This window comes from Protopterus annectens, chromosome 7.part0 (genome assembly GCF_019279795.1).
Source record: "Protopterus annectens isolate FY-2018-M chromosome 7.part0, PAN1.0, whole genome shotgun sequence".
Lineage (NCBI taxonomy): Eukaryota > Metazoa > Chordata > Ceratodontiformes > Protopteridae > Protopterus > Protopterus annectens.
In genome coordinates, this window is record NC_056739.1 from 862312245 (window position 1) to 862327461 (window position 15217).

At 44.0% G+C, this 15217-nt stretch overlaps 2 protein-coding genes across 3 annotated transcripts in view; one reads left to right on the forward strand and one right to left on the reverse strand.

Annotated features, from left to right (window-relative positions):
• Positions 1 to 15217, forward strand: part of LOC122806743 (ATR interacting protein) — a 1230392-nt gene that overhangs the window by 244680 nt on the left and 970495 nt on the right. The gene's annotated exons all lie outside the window — the stretch shown is intronic.
• The window catches only part of LOC122806745 (transforming protein RhoA-like), a gene marked incomplete in the record, with an annotated part of 51267 nt that continues 37590 nt past the window's right edge, over positions 1541 to 15217 (reverse strand). Inside the window, 1 exon segment of the mRNA XM_044077420.1 lies at positions 1541 to 2265. Within this exon segment, the coding sequence (XP_043933355.1) occupies positions 2089 to 2265 (177 nt within the window).

Below are 15217 nucleotides of genomic sequence, written 5' to 3' on the forward strand. Positions count from 1 at the left end.
AAATACCCCAGTCATCCCGGCAATGGTCTGGTTAAAGGAAAATTCCTCCACAGGAGAATAAGAATTAAAATTTTCTTCACAATTAGACAGTTGCGTTTGGGACTGCAGAAGCCCCATCACTTATCAACCCAGAATCGTAAGACCCAGTTTTACTAGGGAATAACTTTACAGGGAATGCCCACTTTTAACGGCTTCTGCTTATCAGAATTTAATGCCTGCTTAGTCAAGGTAAGGAACTCATTTTTAACAGTTATAACTTCCACAAGAACAACTTTTAACTTTTTTCATATTAATGGAAGTTCCAGAAAAGGACCACTTCAGGGGGGACATCTGCCTGGTCTATGGTCTTTTTTCCCCTATTACCCTGAGAAGAATCTCCCAGAGATGGTGGTTCTTCCATGCACTTAGACACTGGAACAGCTGAAGAGGTTGTGGCTGACCTCTGTTTCATGCTGGCCAAAAGGACAACAGAGGAAGCCAAAGAGGTAAGTGTCTGAGGAACAAATCAATGGAAGTATAGGTTTACCCACTTGGCTGAAGGGGTAGTCTGCAGCAGTGACAAGAACTCCTTGATAAGTATTTTTTCTAGGTATTGTAGGAGAACAGCCAGACGGACTGCAGTGAGTATCCATGCTGTAACCATGGAAGAGGCACCAAAAGCAGGAAGTGTAGCAGGTCAGAAAATAAATTGTCACAGTGTGTTCAAAAGCAGCACACTTACACCCGCAACACTTTCCCATGTACCTTAAGTTATAAATAGTAAAAACAGTATTTCCTGTCAGTACTTTTCACTCACTTGTGCACACTGAGGAATCAAAATGGCAGGTTGTCACCAAGTGAGCCAACATACAATTTCCCACTTGTTCTTCCATAAAGTTTTCTGTGCTAGAAAATCCAAAGTTTAGAGTACACAGTTTTTCACAAAATCAGTCCCAGACACCTTAATAAGCACTCTACGCTAGATCCGATATTGTGAAAAAAGAATGGGTTTCGGAATGGGGAAATACTACTTTAGCCAAAAAAAAAAAGAAATACTATTTAAGGTCAATAAGTTTGTGAGAAGCGTTCCCTCAACAGACTTATCTGACAGAAACAAAGCTCTTAACAGATTGCTACTCCGGTGAAGCTCAACAAGATGCCTCTTCTTGAGATGGCAAGAAAGTACTAAAGAAAGCTCAACTTTGACTACGAATTGGTTAATCCCAAAGAGGAAAATCAGCAGAGTTAAAGGAGCCAAATATCTTTGAAGGCAGACAGTTGTTTCCAAGGCAGAAAACACCCCATATAGTCTAAGGGCTACTGCTGCAGTGGGAATGCTGAACTAGCTCATCTCCCAGTTTCTTAAAACTATTGGTAAGTTATTACTTAGTGTAAAAGTGGTTAACTAGTGTCAGTGTTCACTGAAAATGTTAAAAGACTGAGAAACTCTAGTTTTTGCTGCAGTACAGAAGTTAGTCCAACACTGCAAGATTAGGTATTCGTGTATATATGACCAGCCTGACTACACGTATCCAAGAAAAAAATTAAAACATTTCAGTACTTTTAAGTTAAAAGATGTCAGACAAAGCAACATTTATTACAGAAAACGAGTAGGTCTTCCGTTATACAAAACAATGTTCAGGATTCCCGGTTATTTTATTTCAAATACATTTTTTAAAAATTATATAGATACTACAAGTTATTAGTATTAGGAACTTCAATTATACAAAATGTAGACTGTAGACATGTCTCACTGGTAGCAGACAGAGGTGTTTTTGTTTTCAACACTGCTTAACAGAATTCTACTCTGTGTAGACAATTTTTCAAATGCTATAGGAGTACAAAGATCAAAGATTAAGGGAATGTCAGAGTTAATGTATACACAAGATACAATAAACCCACGGCACTACAGCAGAAATAAAGGTACAAAGGAGTTAGAAAAACCATGAATGGCTTTTAAATACTGGTAAGCAAGACTCTTATTACAGATAAATGAAGACGCCAGTAATTAAACTATTGCTCTAGGATTAATAAACATTTTAGAGGGAGCAACTGTCTGCAGAACAGAAGAGCTGTTGGGAGGACAAACTTGGCTTGTACTTTTGCATCTTACAAAAGAAGACAAGCAGATTTTTTCTTGCCCCGTCTGGCTTGCAAAGCTGCCCTAGTTGCCATTTCAAAAACTTCTCTCACACCGTCTTTAGTCTTTGCTGAACATTCCATGTAACCAAATGCACCAATTCTGTTAGCCATGTCTCTGCCCTCTTCAGGCTTTACAGGTTCCTGCATAAAAGAGGAAGGGAAAATCAAGCTAGTTGTAAAAGTTCAACATAAAAATATACAAAAACATTTTAGATGTACCTAAACAGGTGAAGAAACTGGGAAATACTATGAACATTAACAGTGAACCAACAAAAACAGCAAAATGTAGTTGTAATGTCCAAACACAGGCAAGATGCAGACATACAGAAAAAATATTACTTTGCTTAACAGCAACTTACACCTCGTTCTCTCACTGTTACTTGTGCATTCCAGAACTGTAAACAGATGCAATATTTTACATCATTACAACACGTTAATTATTGAAATACTGTGTAGATTCTCTGGCAATTAGAAGACATCTATCCAAGTACCAAATATTTTTTTTTCTTTCCTGCCATAGCCATTTTCTGTCAGCTATTTTCTCAAGCTCTTATAATCTTCTGCTCAGACATATCCAGCAACAGTGACTCCCTCGCCCTCAAAGGCAAGAGCCCTTCAAATGGGGAAATTGTGCGTAAGGAACTGGGCAGTGAGTGAAGAGATTACAGCATTACGATAGTTTGTCAACCTGCGGATAAGGAGAACTTTGCTATATCCTACCCAACAGTCTGTATCCATTATGCAAGAACTCCCTGCTGGGCTACAGTCCTCGGTCTCCATTGACTAATACTAGTCCTTGGCTAGAAACCTTGTCCCACTTACCTGTTAGGCATCTGCTCCTAGTTCTCCTGCCTTCTACACTCTATAGTTCCCCCAGTGGAGCTGTTAGCAGGCAGGAAGGTTAAGTGGATAAAGTACGGTTGTGTAAAATCTTACAACAGTACATGGCTTTCTCTTCACTACTGCACTATTCTTCACAAAAGGGATTCCCTTCTACAGGTAGCCCAATATCTGGCCAGTATACCAAAACTTTAGGATTTACAGATGTTGTACGTCATCCACTCTCAAGGCGAAGGGCACAAAGGCGATGTACAGACGTACATACCTCAGAACTGAACAGCCCCAGGAGGAGCAACAATTCTAAGAGGTAGGAGGCACATGTGCATCCAGAAGGGGAAAAAAGTAGAGCACAATGAGATGAGGGAAGAGAATAAATACTGCAACAGCAAAGAGAAGGGCATCTGCTTTTACACAACTGTACCATTTTCTTTAATATCAATGGACCCCTCAAACCCATGCCAAGATAGCTCTGGCAAAGCTAGCTTGTGCTCTGGAAACATCTGATTTGTAATGCTTAGTAAAGGTATGGACAGAGGTCCAAGCAACAATGGAACTGGTATCCAATTCTTTGATAAAAAGCATCACAGGTATAATGAGCCTTTAAGGAGTCAAAGGCTTTGCCCATGAAAGGGGTAGCAAAAAGAAATGGCCTTACAGGTCCAGGAAGGAATAGTTTGCTTAGTAACAGCCAAACCTAGAGATCTGGGATAAAAAGAAAACATTGCTCAGACTTGCAAATGGCCTTAGTCTTATCTAAATAATTACCTGAGCTGCCTATGCATATCCAAGGTGTGAAAAACTCTCTCACTAGTAGACTGTTGGAAGGAAAAAAATGAGGGCAAATTAATAGACAATTCATTAACCACCTTGAGCATAAAAGGATTAGTACAGAGAGACACCCTGTCCCTATGAAAATCCAAAAAAAGGAAGTACAGCCATAAGAGCTTGGAGTTTAGACACACTCTTAGCTGAAGGAAAGGCCAAATGAACAACATTCTTCCATGTACAATACTATAGGGAAGCTGAAAGCTGCATGCCCAAAAAGAGCCTGAGTCAATTTTTCAGAAACAAAATTAAGATCCAAGGAAGGTGGAATAGGCTTCCTGGGAAGTCTGCTATGAAGGACACCTTTAAGAAACTGACTGACCTCAAACCTAGAGGCCAGAGGAGTTGATGGCAGACTAGCAGAAACAGCTGTAAGATGAGCTTTAAAAAAAGATGATGACAACCCAGCATGGAGCAATTCACACAAATGAGAACCAGAGGTATCTCCACAGAAAGTGGATCCTGGTTATAAGTAGGACACCAAACAGAAAATCTCTTCCATTTGGATTTCCTGGCCACTGGCACAACCTCAAGACCTTCCTCAGAAAAAAAAGGTGCCTAAAAGGGATCAAAACCCTATCACCCACAATGTTAGCTAAACAGTGGACAAGTGAAGATGGATAAGAAACCCCTTATCTTGTGCGAGTAGGTCCACCTTGTGAGGTAAAGAATAGTTGTGTAAAATCTTACCATAACCATAGATGTCCTTCTCTTCCATGTTGCAGTATTCTTGGTGTGGGATTTTCTGCCGCAGGTGACCCATACGTCGGCTCCTATACAAAAGCTTCAGCTTGGCTGTTGTAGTTGCGTGGGACTTCACACATAGGGCCATAAACCAGCGACCTTAAGTGTGACATCTGCATGTACAGACCTCAGAACTTGAAAGCCCAGCTGGAGTGGAGTAGCCAGTGATGCCAGTCATAGGGTCAAGGAGCCATTATGTGGTTAAATTGGTCACAGGGTAGGGTACGACCCCCAAGCGACCTAACAGATCAGCAATGAGCGAGAGAAAGGATAAGGGAGTTTAGGTGGGTGGGAAGGAATACTGCAACATGGAAGAGGATGACATCTATGGCTATGGTAAGATTTTACACAACTATTCTATGTCCTTCTACTCCTATGTTTCAGTATTCTTGGTGTGGGAGAATACCACTGCTTAGCTGGAAAGAAGGAAGGAGGTAGAAGAGGCTGATTCCACAAAGCCTTGCAGGATTGCTCTGGCAAATCCTGCATGTGCTCTGGAGACATTGTCTAACTTGTAGTGTTTGAAAGTGTGAATGGTGGACCATGTGGTTGCTTCTAGTATGGAATCAGTGTCCAGGCCTTTTAAGAAGGCTTTGGAGGCTGCCACTGCCCTGGTGGAGTGAGCTTTAACTCCCTGTGGGAGTTTTTTTGCCATGGTGTGAACATATGCAAAGAGCTTTTCTAATCTAACGTGCAATGGTTTGTTTTGAGACTGCCTGGGGTGGAAGGAAACAAAGAGCTGATTGGATTTTCTTATGGATTTTGTTTTGTGTAGGTAAAATCTTAGCAGTCTGTGTACATCCAGGGAGTGGTGTATTCTCTCACTTTCATTGGTAGGAGAGGGGTAGAAGGTGGGTAGATGAACAGACTGGTTTAAGGACATATCATTGACCACCTTCGGCATAAAGGAAGGAATAGTTCTTAGTGTTACCCTGTCCTTGTGGAAGGCAGTGTATGGAGGGCAGGCCATTAGGGCCTGTAATTTAGATGCCCTTCTGGCTGAAATTATGGCCACTAGCAGGACTGTCTTCCATGTACACATTTGCAGAGTAGCCATACTAGCAGGTTCAAATAAAGACCGGGTTAGTTTCTCCAGGATGAAGTTCAGGTCCCAAGATGGTGGGATGGGTTTTCTTGGTGGTCTGATGTGTAAGACCCCTTTTAGGAATAGCTTCACATCGAGCCTATTTAGTAGGGGAGGGTCCAGTGGCAAGCAGGCTGAGATCGCTGAAATGTAGACTTTCACTGAAGTAAGAGTCCTCCCTTTACTAGTTGATACACACAGGCAAGAAAGTACAGTTTTGTACCTAACCACAAATGAAAAAACTGTTGAACCAAAAGAGCGTAGCAACGAACAAGAACACTATGAGAGACTACTTCGTAAAATAAAATAAACAGACGTTTAATGACTCCAAATTAATGTTAGCGCTTTCGGCTAAATCAAATATTTAGCCTTCCTCAGACAAACAGCAGAACAGGAAATGACATATGTATATAGAACCAATTGAAATAAAGTGCAATTAATTAATTTGTAACTAAGGTTACCTTAAAAGTAGTATAATCCATTGCAAACATAAACCTTGAATAAAGGTAAAGTGCCTCTATAGGCATTACAGCGGAACAACAAGTGATACTTTGTTGCAAGTAACTCCATTCATCAAAATATTTTACACAGATGTTAAACTCTATAATTACTGGGTTATTTAATCACATACTTATGTGATGTGTTAAAAATGTTATAAAAACAGTGAATAATAAACTAAAAATATTTGTGTATATTTTTAAATTGTTACCAAAATATTTCCACAATTTGAACGTATTTCCACATTTAAACATTAAAATACTGATTAGTTTTGCCATAGAATTCCTATACAATAATCATAAAATAATACAATTTTACATTAGTGCATTCTGTTGGGAATAATTGATGTTAGGTCCATTTCATATCAAATGTAGAGACCTTCCTATATGTGTTATCTGTTGTCGATAACCATTTTAATACACATTTTATTGATAGGTTGTCATTGATGCCAGGTAATAAATGTGCTCTAGTTTACCTGCCACATCAATTCATCTATCTCTAACCTAATTTGCCTAGCTAAGCATATTGTGTACATTCCTTCAACTGTTATGCTCAACGTGGCCCTGGCAGGTGGGTTGGGTGACGGCACATTTGATACCTGGCATCAATGAAATGGTTGTCGTGTAACAGATATTTTGGACAGCATCAGTGATTGATGTGTTTAAATGTTCAGGTGGACAGTTTGACACTGTTTTGTACCATAAATGTAGATGTCCGATAGGCATGCATCTGCAGTCCTTACAAATGGGTTGTCCTGTCGTCAGGCAGCCCTTGATCGGCATTCCAAAGTCTGGGTCTGGCCTCGGCTGATGTCGCACTTCACCCGACGTCATAGCTGCAGTTCTTTGGGTATAAAGGCATCAGCCGACGCCATTTTCCGCAGTGTTTCTTGCCCCAGATGCCCTCTAGGAAGGCTAAATTTGGATAAATGCAAATGGTTCCAAATAGTAGAGAGCAAACAAAAAATAAGCATGTATGTACATATATACAAACAAATACACCATAATAGATTCCCCCAGCTAGCTACAAGATGGGCAAATACCCTAGGAGTACCACAGAGGGGAAGGAGGGCGGGTAATCCTGACTGCAGATGCATGCCTATCGGACATCTACATTTATGGTAGGTACAAAACTGTACTATGTCCTTCAAGGATGCATCTGCAGTCCTTACAAATTGGTAGAATACCATAGCCAAACTGGGGGAGGAGGAGAAATAAGATTATGGTGTAGTTAAGATCCCTTGCAAAACAGCAGTGGCAAAACCTGCTCGATCTGGAGTATAAGGGTAAATTATAATGCTTGGCAAATGTATGCACGGAGCTCAAGTAGCAGCCTCTAAAATGTCTTTGGTAGCCACTCCTCGTACAAAAGCTGTGGTAGTGGCTGTAGCCCTTGTAGAGTGAGGCCTGATGTTTTCTGGAGTTTTCTTCCCATGGTAGGAGTAACAAAATCTAATGCAATTTCCTATCCACTTAGAGATTGTCTGTTTTGAAATTGCTTTTCCTTCCATTCCTGTTGCATATGCTACCAGTAGCTGGTCAGTTTTCCTATTGCTCTTGGTCCTGTCCAGGTAGTAACGTAATTGTCTATGTACATCCAAGGTATGCAACAGTCTTTCTCCCCTGTTCTGTGGGTTGGGGAAGAATGTAGGTAGGTGGATAGCTTGGTTTAAAGATACCCTGGAGACCACCTTTGGCATAGAAGTAGGATTAGTTCTCATGGACACTATCTTGATGGAAGATCAGGAAGGGCTGTACTGCCATTAATGCCTGTAGTTCAGATACCCTTCTTGCTGAAGTGATTGCAAGCAGGAAAGCAGTTTTCCATGATAAGTACTGTAATTCTGCTGTTGCTGCTGGCTCGAAAGGAGGGAGTGTCAACTTTTCTAGCACAAAGTTCAAGTCCCATGCTGGCAATGGTGGCTTCCTAGGTGGTTTTACATTTTTAATTCCTCTCAGAAACTGCCTGAGCAGAGGATGTGAGAAGACTGGAGGATCCAAGTTGTATTCTGCTGAAATAGCTGATGCATGAATCTTAATGGAAGAATAGGACAGGCCATTGTGGAAGAGCTCTGCCAAGTATTCCAGGATGTTAGCTATGTCAGATAAATCCTGTGAACCTGCAAGAGCGGGTGGGATTTCAGTAGCAGATTCAGCCAAGCTGGATGAGGCCTCGGTAGGAGGCAAGCTTTCGGCTAAAGGAAGAACCGTGGACTCTGTTTCAGCCGAAACAGAGACACTCGCGGTTGGCTTAACCATGTTTCAAGCCAAACAGCGGACCGCAGTGTCGGTCCTTTTCTAAGCTTTTAGAAATTTATGAGTCTGAGGATCCGGCGGCATAATGTAAGCAAAAGCGGGCGAAAAACTCTTCAGCAAATTCGACCGGCGTCTAAGCGTCCGTCGGTTGAAAGAAAGCACAGGCTAGACAAGCTGCTCACGTTAGGTGGTCTGGGCCTAAGCAAGGTAAGCAGTAAGAGTGGAAATCTTTATGAGGTATTTGTTTCCCACAAGTTAAACAGTTATTCACTTTTTCTGACATCGGCTGAGGCAAGAAAGACTCCCCAACGGGGTACTTAGCTTTTTAGAAGTCTTTTTGAATTATCTGATTCATCAGAGGAGTCATCTGAAGGCTCAGGGGGCTCTACTCTAGTCCTCTTCTCTGGAGGTGGGTGAGAGGCCCTGTCTGGATGTGGTTGGGATCCCCGGATCAAAGAAATGAGATCCTCTGCTAGACTAAGCATTTGTGAACTAGAGCTAGGCCTGTGAGAGGGGGTCTTAGCAGGCACAGTTTTGGTAGTTTTTGCTGCTTTAGCCCTGGCAAAGGCCTTAATCGACATGGATGCAGGTGGCCTAGCAGCTCCACGTGCAGGGGTAGAAATATCCAAAGGGATAGGACTCCATTGGTTTTCTTTTCTTGGTACCAGGAAGAGTCTGGAGTAAAATCCTTGCCCTTGTTCCATAGATGGCACCCTTTCTACAGCTCTCATCCTTAGTAAGTGAGTTATTTGTTCTAGAGCTTCTGTCTTCTGATTTGGAGGTAGGTTTGGCATTCCTCTCTTCCTTGGCAGAGTATGGAAGTGAAACCTGTAACCTTGGTCTATTGTCTGTAAAATCCATTTGTCTCCTGTGATGTAATGCCAGTTTACTGAAAATAAGGCTAGCTTCCCGCCTAAGGGTGCTTCTAGTTGTTCCCTGGTAGGCGGTGCCAGAGCCAAGTCACTGATTGTCCTGTGGAAGTGGTGGTGGCTGGATCTGTGGCTGTACCTCGCTGGTTGTTAGCCTGCCACTGACGTCCCCTGTAGGCACCTCTGGATTGACCCCTGCCTCTTGAGCGCCTATTCCTACCTCTCGGAGCTCTGGAGGTGTCTGGAAAGGACCAATTCTTGGAAGGCCAGTTCCTGCTAAACCTTGAAGGCTGGACCTGCAAGAAATCCTTGACTGTCTGGACATATTTTGCTTTCTCTTCCACCTTCTTCAGCACCTGCTGTGCAGGGGAGCCAAACAAATTGAGCTTATCCATTGGAGCATCTAGGAGCTTTGATTTAACATGGTCTGGTAAGGACTGCTCTTTTAACCATGCATGTCTTCTGATCACTGTGCCAGTCATGGCTGATCTAAAGGAAGCCTCCAGTGCATCATAGCCGCATTTTAAGGAATGATTACTGACCTGCTGAATGTTATGTACCATTTCTTGTACAGATTTTTTGCCTAATGGTTCATCCGAGGACAGTTTTTTAGTTAACTGGTCTAACAAATTCCTGATACTGAATCATGTGGAATTGACAGTTCAAGGCCCTAGCTGAAAGAGTAGCAGAAGTGTAAACTTTTTTACCCCATCTCTCTAAGGGCCTAGATTCCCTTTCAGAGGGGAGGGGGTTTTTGGCAGAGGTAGCTGCTACAGCCTTGGGTCCCTGGGAGATAGTTTCGGGATCTGCAAAAGGGGCCTTATACAAATGATAATGTGTGTCCGGAACCCTGTAGTACCCATCGGGCTTAGCAGGGGCCGGAGGAAGAGAATCAGGAGCAGTACAAGCATCATTAAATGCATCATCCACAACAGTAAGTACTGGAGGAATGGCTAAAGGCCTATGCTGTGGCAAATGCAAAAAGGTTCTAAGCCTTTTCCTAGAGTCTGAAAAATCCTGGCCCTGCCATTGAAATTGTTCCCTCATAGCATGCAAGGTTTCCCCAAAAGAAAATTCCTCAGGCGGAGAGGCAGAAGGAATGGACTCTTCTGCATCAGAGTCCTCATAAGGAGAAAAAGGGCCCCTGGTTCTGACCGACCGGCACTTGCGAACAGCTTCTGCTTCGGGCGCCACGCGGCAAGAAAGACGGAGGAAAATGGCGTCGGCTGATGCCTTTATACCCGAAGAACTGCAGCTATGACGTCGGGTGAAGTGCGACATCAGCCGAGGCCAGACCCAGACTTTGGAATCCGGCCGACCGAAGGGCTGCCTGACGACAGGACAACCCATTTGTAAGGACTGCAGATGCATCCTTGAAGGACATCTAGGGAGAGGATCTGCAATGCATGGATCCCTGCCCTTCCCCAGACTCTATTTTGAAAATCTCTCCCATTTAGCTAAGCAAGATTTTCTTGTAGTAGGTTTCCTGGCCTCCCTCAGGACTGAAAGCACATCCTCCGAGTAGTGGTGCCTGAAAGGAATTAGAAGTTTACCACCCAGAGTGTCAGTGACATCAGCAAGTGTGGGTGGCTGAGGGTTCCCATTTGTTGTGTCAGAAGGTCCATCTTGTGAGGTAACTTGTGGTGACTGCTCGTGGCTAGATTAAGAAGTAGGGGGAACCAGTTCTGCCTTGGCCAGTAGGGGATCACAAACAAGGTTTTTGGTTTGTCTCCAGATTTTTGAATTAATGGGAAGGGAGGAAAGGCATATAGAAAGCTTCCCTTCCAAGAAATGCTGAATGTGTCTACTCTCCAAGCTATTGTGGAGTAGGCCTTGGAGCAAAAGGTCTGCAGTTGTCTGTTCCGGGGGGAGGCAAACAAGTCTACTTGAGGTGTGCCCCACAGATGGACAATATCTAGAAAAATATTCCTGTCCAGCATCCATTCCTGATGTGGAGAGGATGTCCTGCTGAGGTCTGCTGTCCTGCGAGGGGATGTAGGACACCTGCAGGGACAAGTGTTGTGAGGTTAGGTCCCATATTAGTAATAAGGTTAGTCTGCAAGGGTGGTATGCTTTTGTCCCTCTCTGCTTGTTGAGATACCACAACTGTGGTGGTGTCTGTTATTTGGAGAACACCTGGTTGTAGGAGTGGAAGGAAGGCTTTCAGTGCCAGAAGCACTGCTGTCATTTCCCTCATGTGTTTCTTCTTTAAGGAAGGGTGCCACTTTGCTTGAACCCTGTAGCTTGCCATTGTGTCTCCTCATCCCAAGTCTGAAGCATCTGTATGCATGAAGTTGTTTGGGAGAGGTTGCTGCAGCAGAAGGCTCAGATTCTGCTGAACTTGCTGAATCCACCATTTTACTTCTGACTGTAGGCAGGGCAGGAGAGTGATTTCTTGCTCTAGAGGATGTTGGTGCTGTGACCAAACATTTTTTAAGATACCACTGTAGCTTTTGCATGTGCATTCTGGCTAATGGTAGCATGGGGATGGTGGCTGCCATTAGGCCCAGAGTCCTTAGGAATTGCCTTGCAGTTATTTACTGGGTCTGTAGCAGGGCTTTGAACTGGGAGATCAGGGAGCGGACCTTGTCCTGGGGAAGAAAGGCTTTTATTATGTTAGTTTTGATCATGCAACCCAGAAATATTTTGTCTTGTTCTGGGGTCAAGGAGGATTTTGGGAGGTTGAGGGTGAACCTCAGTCTTTTGTAGTAGGCACATGGTGAACTCTAGATGGATTAAGAGGGTTTTGTTGCAGTCTGCTAGGATCAGGATGTCATCCAGATATGGATAAATCTAAATTCCTTGTGTTCTGCAATAGGCTATGGTAGGTGCCAGGCATTTTGTTAACACACTGGGGACAGTGGACAAACCAAAGGGCAATCCAGTAAATTGAAAGTGAGAGGAGGGTCCAGAAAAACATAAGAATTTTCTGTGGGAGGGCGGAGATAGGCTTCTTTCAGGTAGAGTGTGGCCATGAAAGCCTGGACTGGTATGGAAGAGAGTAAATTTGGTATTGACAACATTCGGAAGATGGGCACTTTTAAGAATAGGTTTAAGGAGGAAAGGTCTAGAATCGTTCTCCATGGCTCATATTTGGGGACCAGAAATAGTCTTGAATAGAAGCACTTTCCTTCCTGTCCTGAAGGGACAGGTTCTATGGTGCCCAAGTTCAGATCTGTCAGAACCTGTGATAAGAGGTGTCTCTGATTTTCTGGGGGAAGGGGACACCCCTTAAGGGTAGCCTTTCTTTCCAGGAGAGGAAGTGTCCCTTTTGAACAACAGATAGAACCCATTTGTCTGTGGTGATGGTTTTCCAAAAGGGGAGGCAGCGGGAGAGGCAGGCGGAAAGGGGAAGGAGGGCAAGGCAGTTACGTATTGTTGGAGCCTCCTCTATCTTGAAAGGGCAGTCTAGAGGAGGCTGAGAGACAGCTGGCCTGGAAGGGGTTCGTCTTCTGGCATGTCTTCTGTGTCTGGAAGAGGTAGGTCCAGCTGGGGCAGGGTTTAGTCTGACAAAGGTGGCTTTGGCTGGGTAATTTCTGTAATATTTAGGAATAGGGGACACCAGAAGATGCTTGATGTCTTGCAATTCCTTACTCTTTTCCTGCAGATTTTTGAATAGGTCTGCTGACTTGTTTGCCAAACAGGAAATTAGGGTCCAGAGGGGAATCTAAGATTTTAGACTTGAAGTCTTCTGGTAGGTGTTGCAGACGAAGCCAGGAATATCTCCTGAGTACAGTGGCAGACGCTGCAGTGTGTGCAGAGACCTCTGCAGCATTATAACTACATCTAATGGAGTGTCTGGCTACTTGGGCAGCCAGAGATAGTTTGGAAGATTTTCAGATTTAGTGGGGCAGTCTAGAGTAGCGGCTTGAGAGACCAGGTCCAAAGCATATTTGGTCATATGGGTTTGATAGCTGATGGCTATAAAGGCCAATGTGGAAGAGGTCTAAACTTTCTTTCCACTTCTATCCATTGTCTTGCCGTCTTTGTCCATAGGTAAAAGAGAAGCATACGGAATGAGTCTGGATTGTTTATCTGGTGAAATGGCAATCACAGTAGGATCTGCAAGGGGAGGTTTGACAAGAAATTTCTAGTCATCAGGCACCCTGTAAGCAGTCTGGCCTCTTAGAGGCAGGTGGCTAAGAATCTGGTGTCTTTGATGCTGAGGAAAAGGCATCTAAATAGGCAGGAATGACAGGTGAAATGGCAGAAGGGGAGGGAGATTCCACCGGTAATAGTTCAAAATACCATTTTTGAGTATCAGACATTTGTGAGGCATCCCATTTGAAGTATCCCTTCATTTTGGTTATGGTTCCACCAAAGGTGATTTCCTCTGGAGGAGAGTCCCCTTCAATGGATTCTTTATCTAGGGAATAACACTCGAGGAGAGGCTACTTGGGAAGTGTAAAATATAGATTCATCTGAAGATGAATAGGTCACTTGCTCTTCTTCCCTGTCTTGTGAAGCAGGTGGTGAAAGAGAAGAGGCAGAGGCAGGCCTAGGACTGAGGAGAGGAAGAGTAGCTGGAGAAAAGGCTGCTAACCTAAGGGCCATAAAGGCCTGCATCAAAGATGAGGTGAAGGACTGCCAGTCAGGTAGACCTTAGGCAGGTGTAGCCAGATGTTAGTTTTGTTTCTTTTTGACTGGGGTAGACTTAGATGTAGGCCTGGACTCGGATGCTTGGCTAAGGGTAGCAGTGTCGGGAGCAGGAATCCCAGTCGGAGGCCCAGTTGTGTCTGGTTGCCCCTCGGCAGAAAACGATGTCTGGGTTATCTCTGGGGACGCGCTGGTCATCAACTGCGAAGTGGTTTCCTCAAAAGTCAGAGTAGAAGTTGACTGATCTGTCTGACATCCCTCAACTCCTAAATTGGTAGCTGGTGGGGCGTCCGAAAGCACAGCAGCAATGGAAGAGGGCCTAGGAATCTTGGCCTTCTTTCACAGAGGTTCAGTCGGGGCCCCCGAGATGGGATCCATCCTGAGTGCTAATTTTTTATGTTGAGGGGTTTGCTAGGTAGAGGTCAAGCGCAGCCAGACAGCTGGGTAGGGTTTTAGGAATGAAAGACTAGCAGACAGAGCAAGCACTGTGATCATACTCCTGGCCTAAGCAAAAAAAAAGTACAGTTTTGTACCTACCATAAATGTAGATGTCCGATAGGTATGCAACTGCAGTCCTGACATATGGGTTGTCCTGCCTCAGGCAGCCCTTGATCAGCCGGATTCAAAGTCTGGGTCAGTCAGCGCCCCTTTCCCGGCGTCAGGCGCCTGGGGCGCGTCAGCCGGCGCCATCTTCTTCAGTGTTTCTTGCCCCAGATGCCAAGTGCCCTCTAAGGAAAGCTAAATTTTGAAAAAGAGAAAAAATTCCAGCTGGATTCCAAAGTCTGGGTCCGGCGTCAGCTGATGTCGCCCTTTCCCCGACGTCAGAGCGCCTGGGGTATAAAAACGTCAGCCGACGCCATCTTCTTCAGTGTTTCTTGCCCCAGATGCCAAGTGCCCTCTAAGGAAAGCTAAATTTTGAAAGAGAAAAAATTCCAGACAAGTACAACAGCATAAAAACAAATACACCATAAAAGATTACCCCAGGTAGCTAAAATGAGGGGTAGAAACCCAAAAGTATACCACAGAGGGGTAGGTGGGAGGGAAAATCTGACTGCAGTTGCATACCTATCGGACATCTACATTTATGGTAGGTACAAAACTGTACTATGTCCTTCAAGGATGCAACTGCAGTCCTGACATATGGGTTGAATACCATAGTCAACCTGGGGGTGGTAGGCACTAAGACAAAGATTGTGTAGCTAAAATGCCCTGCAGGACTGCAGAGGCAAATCCTGCTCTGGACCTGGAGTATAAAGGCAGGTTGTAATGTTTGGAAAATGTATGCACGGAGCTCCATGTAGCAGCTTCTAAAATGTCCTTTGTTGCCACTCCTCTTAAAAAGGCTGTGGAGGTGGCTGTAGCTCTGGTGGAATGTGGCCTGATTG